The sequence below is a fragment of the Excalfactoria chinensis genome, chromosome 1 (assembly GCF_039878825.1).
Source record: "Excalfactoria chinensis isolate bCotChi1 chromosome 1, bCotChi1.hap2, whole genome shotgun sequence".
Lineage (NCBI taxonomy): Eukaryota > Metazoa > Chordata > Aves > Galliformes > Phasianidae > Excalfactoria > Excalfactoria chinensis.
The window spans coordinates 46,525,539-46,539,939 of record NC_092825.1 but is presented as its reverse complement, the minus strand read 5'-3'; the positions used below and the strand labels follow the sequence as shown (position 1 = coordinate 46,539,939).

The 14,401-nt window shown below is 53.3% G+C and overlaps 1 protein-coding gene across 3 annotated transcripts; it reads right to left on the bottom strand.

The window, feature by feature from the left end:
* Positions 1-3,058: 3,058 nt before the first annotated feature.
* On the bottom strand, positions 3,059-13,814 carry LOC140263235 (suppressor of cytokine signaling 1-like). Of its 3 annotated transcripts, none has more exons than XM_072358040.1 (3): positions 13,566-13,814; positions 8,067-8,193; positions 3,059-4,544 (listed from the first exon to the last, which is right to left on the bottom strand). In XM_072358040.1, the coding sequence occupies exon 3, from the start codon at positions 4,476-4,478 to the stop codon at positions 3,840-3,842; it is 639 nt and encodes a 212-aa protein (XP_072214141.1). In that variant the 5' UTR covers positions 4,479-4,544; positions 8,067-8,193; positions 13,566-13,814; the 3' UTR covers positions 3,059-3,839. The 3 variants fall into 3 exon arrangements, with proteins under 3 accessions (XP_072214141.1, XP_072214151.1, XP_072214161.1); XM_072358050.1 differs by lacking the exon at positions 13,566-13,814 and adding an exon at positions 13,386-13,413 and having other exon boundaries at positions 3,209-4,544; XM_072358060.1 differs by lacking the exon at positions 13,566-13,814 and adding an exon at positions 12,510-12,586 and having other exon boundaries at positions 3,209-4,544.
* Positions 13,815-14,401: the final 587 nt, after the last annotated feature.

The window sequence follows — 14,401 nt, the reverse complement described above, 5'->3', positions numbered from 1 at the left end:
CTGAGCACCCTGACTGAGCTGTGGGTGTCCCTGTTCATTGCAGGGGTTTGGACCAGATGGACTTCAGTGTTCTCTTCCAGCTCAAACTTTAATTCCACGATCCTATGATAATGATGGACATACATATTTTATAGTGTCAAGGCAAAAGCCCTAACCAAGGCACTGCTGTGGGTACGCAGAAGGTTTTGTTCTCAAGCTTGCCTATGTAGGAGCGCTCGTTTCCACACAGTGAATATGCTGAAATGTTAATGCATTTTTTGAAACGTGTTTGCACAAAACTTGTGTGTTTGGGTGAATTTTGATGCTCTGAGGCAGAGCCCTAATGCAATACAGACCCTTATGTCAGAGGTAATCAAGTGTTATTACAAGAGCTGCTGGCCGTGGGGCCCCTCCTGAGCGCACACAGGGGTACATATGGAAGTCATTAGCAAGTTTCAGTGGAGGATTTTGGGAAATTAACCCTTGCGACCCCAGAGCAGCGCTGGCGGGCAGCAGATGAGGAGCAGCTTCCCGCTGGGACTGAGCCGGCCCCGGGCAGCCTGGCAGAGGGGCCAGACCTTTTCATTTGGGCTGTGAGGACGAGTGGTTGAAGGAAACCATCTGCAGGGCTGTGTAAGCTTCCTCAGCAAACTGAAACGAGTCAGCTGGAGAAATGTGTAACATAGCGTATAAAAATGCAAACAATTTTCTTCTAGTCCCAGAACGGTGCTTGAGGGGTTGTGAGGAAGTTTGTAATTTCTTTATAAGCTCCTTTAGGAGCCACCAAACGCAGCGCTTGGATGTGGGCCACGATGTGCTGCTCTGTGCCGCGGCTCAGGGGCAGGGTGGCTGCAGCCGACATATCCCACCCACTGCTGGGAGCCCATGGATGTCACTGGCAGTCACTCCTCAGACGTAACCTCTTCTGATTCTGCTCTGTGCACCTTTTTCTGCCTCCAGAGTCTAAGGAAAAAGGGCTTCTGGCTCCCTCCGTAAAGCTGGCCACATCTGATGCACTTCTCACATCCTTGTTCTTCCCAAATTGGTTCCTTTTCTTACACCAATCCTGATCCAAGACGTGCCCTCTCCTCTGGGATAATGAGGGTAGGCATCATAATGTGCTTTAAACTTTCATAATGTAACAATATTTGGCAGTCATTCACTGCTTTTCATCCTCAGATCTCAAATCAATTTGCTACAGCCCTGCGTGGAATTGACTTACTTGTAAGACAGAGACAAGTACTTGCTGAGCAATTAAAAAACAACAACAATAACAAAGATTTTATTAAAACCCAAACTACGTCTTCCTTCGTTGGGGTGATTTTCCTCAAGCACAGCCCTGGCCACAAACGTGGCTGTTCTGCAGCCTTTGGCCGTGCAGCCCAAGATGCTCATTTCAGGCCAAATGAGAGCGGTTCATCACCAGGTCAGCGCGATCCAGTCAGAAAGCTCTTCCCTCAGCGAGTTATAACTGCTGCCATAAAACAGAAGCATTCCTGTGCTCGGCTGTAAATGGTGAAGAAATGAGCCAAGTGCTTTCCCACCACCCCCGGTTTAGGAAGGGAGGGAGGGAAGGCAGCCAGCGCGCCCCAGAGATGAAAGGGAGTGAGGAGAAGGGCAGGAGATGTGGCCTCAGTCCCTGGGTGGGCAGGAGGAGGGGAACACGCATCGCTGACCGACCAGAGCTTCCCCTGAATGCCAGGGCATTGCCCAAAGCCACCTGGGGGGCCGGCAGGGTGGGCACAGGAGTGACAGGAGTGCACCTGGTTGGGTAGCAAAGACTTTCAAGCATGGAGACCGCGCAGCCTCTCTGAGCAACCTGCCTTCAAATGGATCCCCCCATCCTATCCAGCCTGGAGTTGTTTCCATCCTCGCGTCTTCTTCTCCCACCAGGCAATGCTGTGGTGAGCATCACTCTTTGCTGACCCCCTCACAGGTACAGGCAAGTTGCTCTTAGGTCCCCCAAAGCCATCTACTCCCCAGGCTGAACAAACCCAGCTCCCTCAGCCTCTCCTCACAGGGCAAGTGCTGCAGCCATGAGTATCTTGGGGTCATACCCCTGAGCTCACTCCAATTTATGATATTTTTGTTGCAAAACAGAGCCCCAAACTGGATGCAATATTCTAAGTGGGGTCTAATGAGCAGCCAGTACAGGGAGATAATTGCTCCCTCACCACAGATGCGGTGTCACTGGGCTGCCCCATTCTTCCCTGGGGCTGGCAAGGGGATGGGTCCCCCCCACAGCACTAATTCAGCAGCCTTGGTTCACAAGGCAGAGCCTCAGGAGGAGGGCAGGACCTCACTGCCAGCAGCACGACAAAAGTCTCTTGAGATTAATTCAGCATCCAAAGCGCTCCTGCCATGAATAATGCGCCGTATCTCTCTCTGCACTGGCTGCACACAGTGGTTCCTCAGATAAGACACCTGAAGCCAAGAGAGCAAATTCAGGGTCACATCTCTGTGCATTTGGTTGGGTTTTTTTTCCCCCGTGCAGGTCTGAAGGGGAAAGGCAGAGTGAGCACAGCAGTGTGCCCACACAACGTGCTCATGGAAGCCCACTGCTCCCTGATCCCATTCAGGTGTCCTCATTTACAGTACCAAACACACCAAACTCCTTCCACGTAGCTGCTTTTAGTCGTGTGTTTGCAAAGACATCAAACCTTCCTGCACCCCTAAAATGAATCAACAACATTAAGATTTTTCCTAGCCCTATTTAATCCCTTTCTGTCCCACTCACTCTCCGCAGTTACAGCTCACTGATGCTGTGCCATGCTCTAGGATCTCAAAGCACCAGTGTTTCCTTCAAGTGCTCAGTGCAGGTCTGAAGACACGAAAAATACGTCTGAAAATGTCAGCCCTACATTTTTAGGAATTACATTACGTACATAGAATTCTTATTGCATTGCACCGTAGGGTGAGCTACGCCTGTTGTTCCCAGCTAGGACCACTGCTTTACGTACTGCATCTGCTCTTCGAAAGAAATTCCCTTGTCATTCAGGGTCAGTTTGATTGCCACATCTCTGCACTTAACTAACAGGGTTCCCAGCACTGCAAGGGAATGAAAATATCATTGTGTATTCGTTGGCTTTTAAAAATAAGTATAAAAAACACGTTTATTAAAATTCAGGAATTGTATAAAAAATTCTTTGCCTCTTCTTGAGGCAAAACAAAACACCTTTTTGTAGCCTATAGGTGGCAGCAGCATACTATCAGATGAGGAGAACAAGAGGCTCCGGACTGGGTCTGCTCACACCCTGCAGGGCAGAACCGACCTCAGACCTGCCTCCCTTGAGCACAATGCCCGTAGTATAAAGTAACTCATCTGCACTCCCAAAAACCTGTTCAAATAAAGCAATGCAGAAGCCACTCAAGCTGCACGTTTTTGTACACGGCTGCAACGTTTTTCCCCCCGAAAGTGCTGATCTCTGAAGGGGCAGGTCTTGCATTTGTGCTCAGGTGCAGCCACTTGGTCCCCTGTGAACACATGGCCTCCAGTTAGCTCATGGCCCGTGCCCACCGGTACCTGGGATGCAGCACTGTGGGGCCATATGGCTTCACAAAGGCACACTGGCAGCATAAACTATCTTAGGCACTTTGGGTAGTGGGGCTGACCTGGCAGGACAGGCAGCTCGCCCTGTTCTCAAAGCTTATAAGTCATGACTGGAGCCAAGAGCAGGACTCGGGAGTAGGAAGAGCTGCTCTTCAGGCTTGGCTTCACCCCAGCTATATGGGGGAAGGTCAGGCATGTTTGAAGACACAGCTTTTGCAGCCAGTGGGCACAGGCACCCTGCCCCACTGAGCAGCCAGCCCAGCCCCTCCAGTGTGGCCGCGTGCATCCTTTCACCTCCACATACCCGGCATCATCTCCTAGTGCCGGCTGCAGAGGGGTTGGGGACCACGCTCCCATCCAGGGGTGACACTGCCGCCTCCTGTGGGCATGTCCGCATGACAGCGGTGGGACCGGGCAGGTGCCTCTGGCACAGTTCTTGCAGCGTGGGCACAGTCCGGCGGCTCCGGCACAAGGGCTCGGAGAAGACCAGAGGAGTTCCCCCCATCTCATCAAAGTGCAAGGGGTTGTTGCGGGTCCCCGCCACCACTAGCTCCAGCAGCCGGACCACGCAGTCCGAAAACCAGTTCTTCAGACGGAAATAGCCCTCTTGGAAAGAGATGCGGAGGCTGACGGGCCCAGTCGGCATCCGCACGCTCAGGCTGAACAAGCAGTTCCCCTGCGAGCTGTCCCGCACCAGGTAGGTGCCGACGGGCTCCCGCTGCAGCTTGGCGTGGGCCTCCCCGACGGACAGCGGGCCCCAATAGAAGTCACTGGCCTGCAGGATGTTGAGGGATCGCTCCAGGACCTCCCACTCACAACTGCGAAACATCCGGAAGCGATCAGGCAAGCCGGGCGGCACGGGGCTGGGGAGAACACTCCGATGCTGCCTTTGCAGACAAGCAACAGTGGTGCGTGTGTTTTGCAGATCATCTGGCCTCCCTCTGATCATCTCTCAAAGAGCCCATGGATCCCGGGGAGACGTCGCATTTACCATGCTTTCTCCGTCGCCTCCAGCCTGCAGGAGAGAAGCAGAGTGAGGCAAAGCCCTACATCCTGGCACTGAGCAAGTGAGGACAATTCACAGAGAGGAGAGCTGTGGTGTGCTACCACCCCACAGCTGAAGGTACACCGAGCAAATACAAGCAGGAGAAACTCCAGCTGGAGTCTCCCACCAATGCAAAGGACCAGGTTACAGTGCTGCATCCACTGGGTTCATATGTTTCACATCTAGGGGCTTCTCAGCACATCCTTTAGGCTGGCTTATATCTAGCAGATCTCGTTATTTTGTGATTTCCCTCTGCTGGGTGGTCAGGGGCTTTTCAGAGTGGCCTTGAGTCTGGTAAGAGGAAATGAGATCCCAAGTGAGAAGAGATGAATTTCCCAAGCAGGAGGGTATCTTTCATTTTGGCATTCAGCAACCCCTCGGTTGCTGAACAGAACAGACAGCAAGACCCACAAGCAGCAGCAGACAGAACAAGCCCTTCCCACCAAAGCTCAGGAACCATTCCCTCATATCAGATCCAGTCTGCAAGAAAGCCAGGTCCACACCTCAAGTGCTGTGTTCAGTTTTGAGCCCCTCACTACAAGACACTGAGGCCACTGAGCATGTCCAGAGATGGGCAGCAGAGCTGTAAAGGGTCTGGAGCAATAGTTTTGATGGGGAGCAGCTGAGGGGACTGGGGTTGTTCAGTCTGGAGAAGAGGAGGCTTAGGGGAGACCTTATCAATCTCTACCATGACCTGTAAGGAGGATGTGACAAAAGGGAAGTTGGCCTCTTCTCCTGGGAAACAGCAATAGGACAAGATGGAATGGCTACAGATTGCACCAGGGGAGGTTCAGGTTGGACATTAGGAAGAATTTCTTCTCGGAAAGAGTGGCATTGCATTGGAACAGGCTGCCCACGGGGGTGGTTGAGTCACTGTCCCTGGAGGTGTTCAAGAAAAGAATGTCACAATGAGGGATGTGGTCTAGAGCAGTCACAGGTATGGGCTGATGGTTGGACTCAATGATCTTACTGGTCTTTCCAACCTATTAATTCTATGAAATGCATTGCCATCAGCTTCAGAGCTGCCACAAGCGAGGGCACTTGTGCTGACACCAGGCTCTGCTGATGCCTGAGGAGCATTTCTGCTCAGGACCATCCATCCTGCTTGTGCTGCAGGGATATCACCCCACTGCCTGCAGGTGCTGTTGCCCTCTCCCAGCCACTGTCTTCAGTTCCTGTGCTGCCTTTTCTCCAGCCCTAGAGACACTCAAGGCCAGGGTGGATGGGGCCCAAGGCAGCCAGACCTGGTGGGCGGCAGCCCTGCCCACAGCAGGGGTTGGAGCTGGGTAGGATTTGAGGTCCCGTTCCAGCCCACGCCATTCTATGACTATTAGTCTATGATTCAGGCAGGTGCCCTCCCTCGCTTTCTCAACCCTGCTCATCTCCTGTGCCTCATGTTGACACCAGACTGTCTGCTTTTGGAAAACAGAGCCCTGTACCCAGTGTTGCCATCAGCCATCCATCCAAGTCATGTCAATTACTAAAAAAGTACTTTTTCTCTGTGTGTGTGTGTGAGTGAGTACAGATATATACATAAACATAGAAACCACAGCCCCAAGCCAGAGGCTCTCTCAGTGTGAGAAGAAGAGCTGTCACATACCACTTCCCCGGGCCTGACAAGTCAGTCGCTCACTGCCAAGCCCTGCCCCAGGTCCGTTGACACACTCCATTAACCCAGTCACAGTCGCTGGCAGCATGGCCATGCTCAGAGCAGGCCCAACACTGTGGCCCAACAGCCTGTGCCCCTCCCCTAGCAGGCCCTACTCTGGCCATGGGCTCACTAGGGGGGAACAAAGGGACCCACCACAAAGGTGCCCAGCTGCACCTTGCCCAGGGTCACCTTTTCTCTCCTTATTCCTCTTGCAACACTCAGCAGTGGTATCAATAATGCCACTGTCAGGCACGCCTCTGTTACAGGCCAATAGACTCTGACCTCCATATACCCTGTCCAAGCCTGGAAAGCCTCTTTAGTGTCACTCTGTTTTCTACCCTGTGATTTGCAGACCACAACATCCCTGGTACTGCTCTGAACACTGCGGATCCTGCCCTTTAGCCACGTGTTGCTGTGGGAGGGAAATTCCACCCTGAGAAAGGTGGGAGGGGGAAGAAGGTGTTAAGCAAGTTGGGTTTTTTCTTTTCCATTAAAAATAAATAAATAAAGTAAAAGGCAGCTGAAAGCTGCTCAGTGTTCAACCAGTCAGAATAAATCTTAGGGGAAGCTGATTTGGTGAACAGAACACAAGCAAGGCAACCCATGCAACCAGTAGAGCAAGCTGTCTCCGCCAAAGACTCAGCACTGCAGGCGTCACAAGAAGCTGCAGCATCTCCATCCCTTTCCTTTTCCTCTCTGTTGGCTGAGGAAATGCTATAGAGCATTTTACGTGAGTTAAGGGGAAAAAAAGGAAGCACTCCTGCTAAGAGCCTTCAAAAGCTTCAGCTGTGATGGGACCAAGAAGGAGCCCCACTCCTCCCAAAGGGCAACTTCTCTTGGGTCCGAACCATGCAGGCCTAGGTAGGACAATGAACCCCAACAGGAAAACAGAAGCAGGCAGATGCCTTTCATTTTCAGACTACTTTAAAAACAACAAATCAATAGATGATGAGGTGAGGCTGGAACACCCTGATGTAACTCTAGGTGTCCCTGTTCACTGCGGGGGAGTTGGATCAGAGAGCCTTCAAGAGTCCCTTCTAACTCAAACGATTCTGTGATTCTCTGACTTGTTGAAGGCTGCAGACGCTGTTTGACAGAACAGGAAAACAACTGTTTGCCCCAGTTTTCAACCTTGAGTCACTCTCCTGAGCCCTTTAAGAAAAATCCACTGCTACTAGAAGTCTGGCTGACTAAGAACTGAGACTGTGTCATCATTTCAAATTCAAAGTAAATGCAAAAATAGCTCCCTCATAGCACTCTGACTTGGTCTGAAATCTACACGTGGGTCATATCCTCAGACAGCATGAGTTTGCTTAGCTTCAGTATCCCAATTCCAACCAGTGCCTGGTTGGCAGAATAGTGTTAGTCAGCCCGCTACAAATACTTATTGGTGTCGCCTTTAAGGTTCATCTGGTTTGCCATACCAAGATTTGTTGGTTTTCCTTCCCCACTGCCAAACAGCCCCCAAAAGCTCCAACACCCAACAACATTGCTGCCTCCATACTGTAAGAACAGCACTTAGAGCCAAAGCAACATCCCCAAAGCACAGGTGTCCTACTGGTTGAAAGGCTGGACAAGTTTCCCCAGGCCCTCTGATCTGCTGCAAGTTCAAGAGCTTTTCAGAACAAGTGCTCTTGACACGGGGCATTCTGCCTTCCTCCTGGCTCACTATCCAGGCAAAGCATCGCATTTCGCCTATGGAGACGGTGAAGCAGGCAGCTGTGTGCAGCTGCTGTGTAAGCCAGCCCTGGGACTGGATACAGCTGGCACACTCAATGGTGGCTTCAGGCACCCAGAGAGGACTCATTCCTGCACTTTTCTTTCTTGGAGGGCTCACTTACCTCTTGAAATTTACCGTCCATAGGGAAGAGCTGCTAGATGTCAGGCCTGGATGTGGTCCCAGGTCAGGAAGCTTGATGCAGTGATGCTGAGTTTTTGCAAAGCTGTCCTTGAGAGCGCATCCATCCTCTGGAAAGAAAGAGATGCCCATCAAACAGATGGCTGAGCCCTTTAGTTGGCTGTAATACGGGTGTGAAATGCAACAAATCTGGAGATGGTTGCTCCGCCTCAACCTGCTCACCCTGTACGACCGCAGAAGGCTTTATACAGCACTTCAGATAGCAACAGACACATTATTGGTGTTATTATTATTACTGCTGCTACCAAAGCCACGGTGTGATTAACTAGCAGACAGCTCACAGATGCCCTAAGGACAAATGCAAAGACATTACCACTGTCATCATCTTTAGGAAGCAGAACCCATAAAAACCAAATGTTAAGAGATGATGGCAACAGGAAAAAGCTTTAGGAGTTGTAATAGCAAGCTCAAGCTTGCGCTCAACACGAGGCAAAACACTTAGAGCATCCCATCAGAAAGCATGTAGCCAATCCTTGTTGCGACTCCTGACATAAGCAGGGTGCATGGGGCCACCCCAATGTCAGTCACAGCTCCTCCAGCACAGTGTGGCCAAGGGGATACTGCAGCTCTCACTATCTTTGATGCCACGGCCGTATAATAAGAGCCTGGTGCAAAAATGACACCGTGTCTGACATGAAGGAATACGCAGATAAAAAGAACATGACCCACACAGACTCACACCAAACCAGAACCATGTTTCCCTATACAACCAGCATTCAACCAGGATGCAATATGAAAAACCCTGTAAGTTTGTTATCTCATATGAGGCAGCACAGCACTACGCATGCTGTGACATTTCCTGTTTCCACGTATAGATGGAATCATGCAGGACTTTGGAAACCCTTCTATAGATCTTCCAGAAGGACTGCTCTCATCAAGCCCCTGTGATAACACTGGGACCCCAAAACCCACAAATAATTCCACCTCCCTGTGGATTTGTTGCTTTGTTTTTGTGCTTCTCATGCACTTTTCCATGATGTACCTTCTGCTTCAACGCTCTGCCGATACGGGCTAAAAGGAGAAAGCCCACGGGATAGTCCGACGTGCTCCAAGTATTCCCCAGGGCAGGGCAGCCTGCATGCATGTTTGGTTTCCACATAACATGCTCAAAAAACAAGTAAATAACGACGGTGTCGGTCCGTAGGGAAAGCTAAAAGCTTTTACTCACCTAACCGAAAGAGCTGGAAGAAACGTGGCTTTCACGGTCCCTTCCTCACACCTCTGAAACACTCTGTGAACTCAGAACAACTCCTTCCAAACCAAACAGCCTTTTCCCAGCAGTCCCAGCCCTGCATCAAACCATAACCCCGCGTCTCACACCCGGCCAGCTGACCCACACAAGACTGGGTTTGGGCACGGAGGTTTTCCCCCTCCGCAGCGCTGGCAAAAAGAGAATTCAAATACAAAAACTTGTTAGAAACAGGAAATCAGTGCGCCCGGCTTCAAAGCCACAGCTCGGGCTCTCCTGCTGAGGCTGAGGGACACAGAGGTGCTGCTGCCCACCTCTGGCAAACAGGCCGCTGGTTTGGGGATGCTTCTTCCAACCATGCTGGGCTGAACTGGCTGGTTTGGGTTGTCCCAGCGTGCTGTCAGAGACACGAGTAAACCCTGAGACACGACAGCTGTCAGTGGTCCCCACGATGCCAGCTGCCTCTCATCGAAACCATCACATTCAACGGGAAAGGAATTCAGGGAAGACACCAGCCCTTGGAAATGAGCAGCATCCGCAGGGAAAACTCGCTCAGCACCACAGGCTTGAGTGGGAAGGGGAGGGCTGCTCCCTTTGCTCTCAGGCCCCAGCAAATGCAGGGGACCCAAATCCATCCCTGCACAGTTGGCGGCTGGAACGAGGGGTACAGCGCACAACCACCCCGCAACGCGGATTTCCAACACACAACATAAAGCAACTGTTCCCGAGGGTCAGAATCGAGCAAGAAAAACTTGAGCCATTAGAAGCAATTTAAGAAAGCTTCAAGGGACAGTGTGCGATGATCCCTGCAAGCAGTGGCCACAGTCAGAGGCAACGCACAAAAATGCAGCCATGGCAGTGCCTGCCCCAACCTCTACAGCTTGCAAAGATGAAACGCTGGCGCTGGCGGAGCTGATATAAAGGAATATGAATTAGTGTCGGTGGGGAACAAATTTCCATGAGGATGGCTGTCATGAAAGCGGGACAGCAGGTAGCCAAGATAAACAAAATGAAAACAAATGGAGCTTTCAGTTTGTCAAAACCAGAAAGCCTGGGGGGGAATCCATCCTTTGGCTCACCGGGATGCCAGCAGCAAGGGGGGTGAGGAGCTGCTGAGGAGCTAAGAAAGCAAGCAGAGTTTGGGCTTTCTTTCTTCTGTGTTGACTACTTCAAGCTATTCTACCTGCACGGCTGCGGGGAGCGATCGGAAGAGATGGGGAAACCTGAAACAGGGGGAAGTCAGTGGGGTGCAGCGGACAGTACTCAGGGTGGGAAGGCAACAGCAATGCCACCAGCTGGCACACCTGAAATACAAACAGGCAGAGTCAAGGCAACGGGGATGAGCCTGAGGATGGGTGTTGGGAAGCCACCTGCAAGCGTTCAGATGGAGCAGAGAGACGCAGGGGGTGCAGCAGGAGCACCCCTACAATCAGGCTGCTCTCTTTGCGCTCTTTCATAAAACGAGAAGAGAGGAAGTTCAAAGGTAACTGAGATTGAAAAGGAAGTAATTTTAAAACTCACAAAAGGGGAAAACTCCAGTCACACACACTGAAATGCTGCTGGGGAAAGTGAGAGAGCTGATCTGAAAGCACTCGTTTCTCTTCTTCTCTGCTCTGTCTCTGTGAAGCACCCACCCCTCCACGCTCCTGCAGAGGAATCCAGCAGCAAAGGGCTTGTTTTAACATTCGCATCAAGCATCACCTTTAAAAACCGCTCCGACTTTCCATAGAGCTAAAGGGAGCCCAATCAGAGGCGCAGACCTTCCTTAGCCCGAGTTTGCTCCCAGGGAAGTGTAAGGAAGCAGACACACCGCTGCTGAGCTGCAGAGCCACAAGGACCGTTACCCAAATCAACGTTTTCCTTCAGCATTTGCAGGGGGTGCTCAGGCAAAGGCGGCTGAGCGCTGCCAGCTCCGTGTGGCTTTGCCTGCGTCCTCTCGGGCAGGGCCAACACTGAGCTCCTGCAGCCCCACGGCCTGTGTGTGCGCCCGCTCCCAGCACAGCCCGCCGTCCCCTTGGGTTCACACACACGACTGTGAACACGCAGCAGCACACAGAGCACGAGGGGAGCAGGAAGGGAGAAGGCAGAGAGAATGTGCATTATCAAAATACCTTGAGAGCGGTTCTTGGAAATGAGCAGCCTGCGAGCGTGTATCAGACATTCATTTCCTGTGAAGTGCACACAGGCCTTTTCATTTCTCCACTGAAGAGGACGAAAATAAGGGGCAGCTCTAAGGGCTCCAAAGACAACACGGAAACCAGCATTTAGCCTTTTTACTAAAGCTGAGTCGATACTGCTGTACTGTGAGCTAACTGCTGTACTATGAGCTAACTGCTGAGCCAGGCCTGTGATTCACAGAGCCTGAAATATAGGGCTTTCGACACCTCGCTTCTCCATCTCAACATCAAATCTTGCACTTGGTCAGAAGGGAAATGCACTTCACCTGGCTCGTTCTGAATGTTCGTTCCCTAATGCAAAGCCACCAAATCCTGCTGCCCCAAGCACCACTGACCTGCTTGGGTAAAGGCACTGAGGCCAAGGCCAGCAAAACTCTGCTAAGGAGTGCCTCAGTGGGGCTGGAGGGCGTGCATGGATTCCAAACAGAAGGCCAGGCAGTGAAGTGCAAAGTCAGGGGGTAAGCTGGTATCATGCCTGTCTCTCCACATACCAGCAGGGACATAAATAAAGTAACAATTAGTTGCCTTCTTTGCAACAACACACCGTGCCTCCAGCATCACACACACTTAACACCTCGCTTACAAAACCCACCATCCCCTACATCACTCCCACTCCCACTGAGGAGGCATGGCCAGCCTGCTCTGCACCAGCCTCGGGTTGAGGCCGAGGGATGCCCTATGGGAGCACCTTGCTGAATGGGAGAAAGAAGAATGAAACTCCAGAGAAGGAGAAGCCAGGGAATGAACCCAGCACGCTCTCCAGTTTGTTTCTCGGCAGCACAGCCACACAGTTAGTGACAGCAGCGAGGAATCTGCCCTTGCACAGACTGCCCACCAGCTCTACAGGCATTCCAGCTGGACTGCAGACAGAGGCACCAGCTGCTATTCAAAGCTGTCATCTGGAAACCTAACTCAGCCCTCTCCAAACAGAGCCTTGGGGGAGGGGGGCTCCACCAGCCCACGGCGCCCCTGTGCTCCCTGACACCCACGGGTTGGTTACCTGTGGCTCAGCGCAGCCTGGAAACAAGCATCATCTCAAGCACGTGGCTGCAGGCTGCTGAAACCCCACGGGCTGTTCGATGGCTGTTTGGAGAATGAAACAGGGCTGCACGGCCCCACGAGGGCCCGCCCGGTCACCACCAAACGAAGCACCAGGAAGCTGCAGCTGCTTCTCATCCCACCCCGTTTTGCAGAATTAAGCACGGTCAGCATGTGGCCGGGTTTTGCACTGACACTCTGAGTGCAAACTCCTCTGCCATCACCGAGCAGCCCCGACACGGAGGGTTACAGGTTGAGCACAGCCTGCAGATGTACTCCTTACCCCAACCTTCCCAAAGCAATGGTTGAGACGCATCCCCGTCCTTCCCTCATGCCAGGGGATGCAAAAAAAAAAAATGGCCACAGATACGAATTTAACATTCTTGAGTTCCTCTCAGTTACCTTCAGGGTTCGTTCAGATCCTGTTTGCAAGCTTAAATTACATTAAATTAAAAAACAAAAAAAACACGAAGGGGGGGAGGGGGAGGGAGAAGTGCTATGAGGAGCACAGACCGAGCTTGCACCAGAACTCTCCGACAGAGCACCCGCTGCTGGGAAGAGGCGCAGAGCGGACCCTGCGGGAGCGCCGAGCGGGGCAGCACCGGCGGCGCGTGCGGAGGAGCGCAGGTGCGGAGCCGTCCGCCCGACCCCGCATCGCCGAACACGGCGCGGAACGCGGCGCTGCGGAGGGCGGAGAAGCGCGGAGAGCCGCTCGCCCCGCTCTCGGTCGGACCGCACGCCCCCCTCCCGGCCCCGGCTGTCCTCCGGGCTCTCCGGAGCCAGAAGCACGAAGCCCTCTTCCCTTTCCCTCCCCCCGCGCCCCGCTTACTCTCCGCACCTCCCGGCGAAGGGTCGCGCTGCCGCCGGTGCGAACGAGCCCTCGGCGCCGGGGCGAAAGCCGCGCTGCCCGGCCCTCCCCCGCCGCTCTCCCGCCCCGAAGCGAAACCGAGGCGGCCCCGCGCCGCGCATCCCACCGCCCTCACCCTCAACGCCGGCCCGAGGCCGAGGCGCGCCTTACCGGGCCGGGGGGTGCCTGGCGGGCGCTGCTCGGCCGCGGAGAGCGGCGCGGAGTGGGGAGGGGGGAGGGAGGGAAGGGAGGAAACCCCCCAAGTGTGGCTTTTCCGAGGAAGGAGCCACGGGGGAGGGGAAGGGGAGGGGTTTCTCCCTCCTCCACCGCCACCCCGTCTTTCCACGGCGTGGCTTCTCCGAGTGGGGAAAAGAAAAGAGTGCAGAAGAAGAAGAAGAAAAAGTTAGAAAAGTTGGCCAGACTGGGAGAAAGAGGGGAAAAGGAAAGAAAGAAAGAAAAAGAGGTCCTGATCTCCCCTCCACTGCGGGCTCGGCTCCTCAGCATCCGCCCCCCAAGGACCAGGGGCCTGCCCCCCCCCCCCCCCAGCCCTGCTCGCACCTCCTCCCGGGCTGCCAGGGGGCTGGGGCCGCGCGGAGCCCTCCGGGCTCACAGGCGCCTTAAGATGCGCGCTGTTGTCTCGGTGCGCCGGATGGAACGATTGGAAACCTCGGAAAAACGGGAGAACGCTCCAAAAAATTCCGGAGATAGAACCGGTACGGCGCGATGTGCACAGCGTGACCGTATGGCTGGTGAAAAGAGCAGGAGGAAAGACAACCTCCACAATTCTGTACAAACCCCACAGCTGCCAAAGGCCCAGCTCACAGTTCGGCAGTGCTTGCACCATTGGATCTCTGATTCATCCATACGCTGCAACCGGGTCATGGAATCACAGGATGGTTGGGTTGGAATGGAGCTCAGAGCCCACCCAGTCCCACCCCACTCTGTGGGCAGGGCCGACACTCACCCCCTCAGGCTGCCCAGGGCTCCATCCAACCTGGCCTGGAACC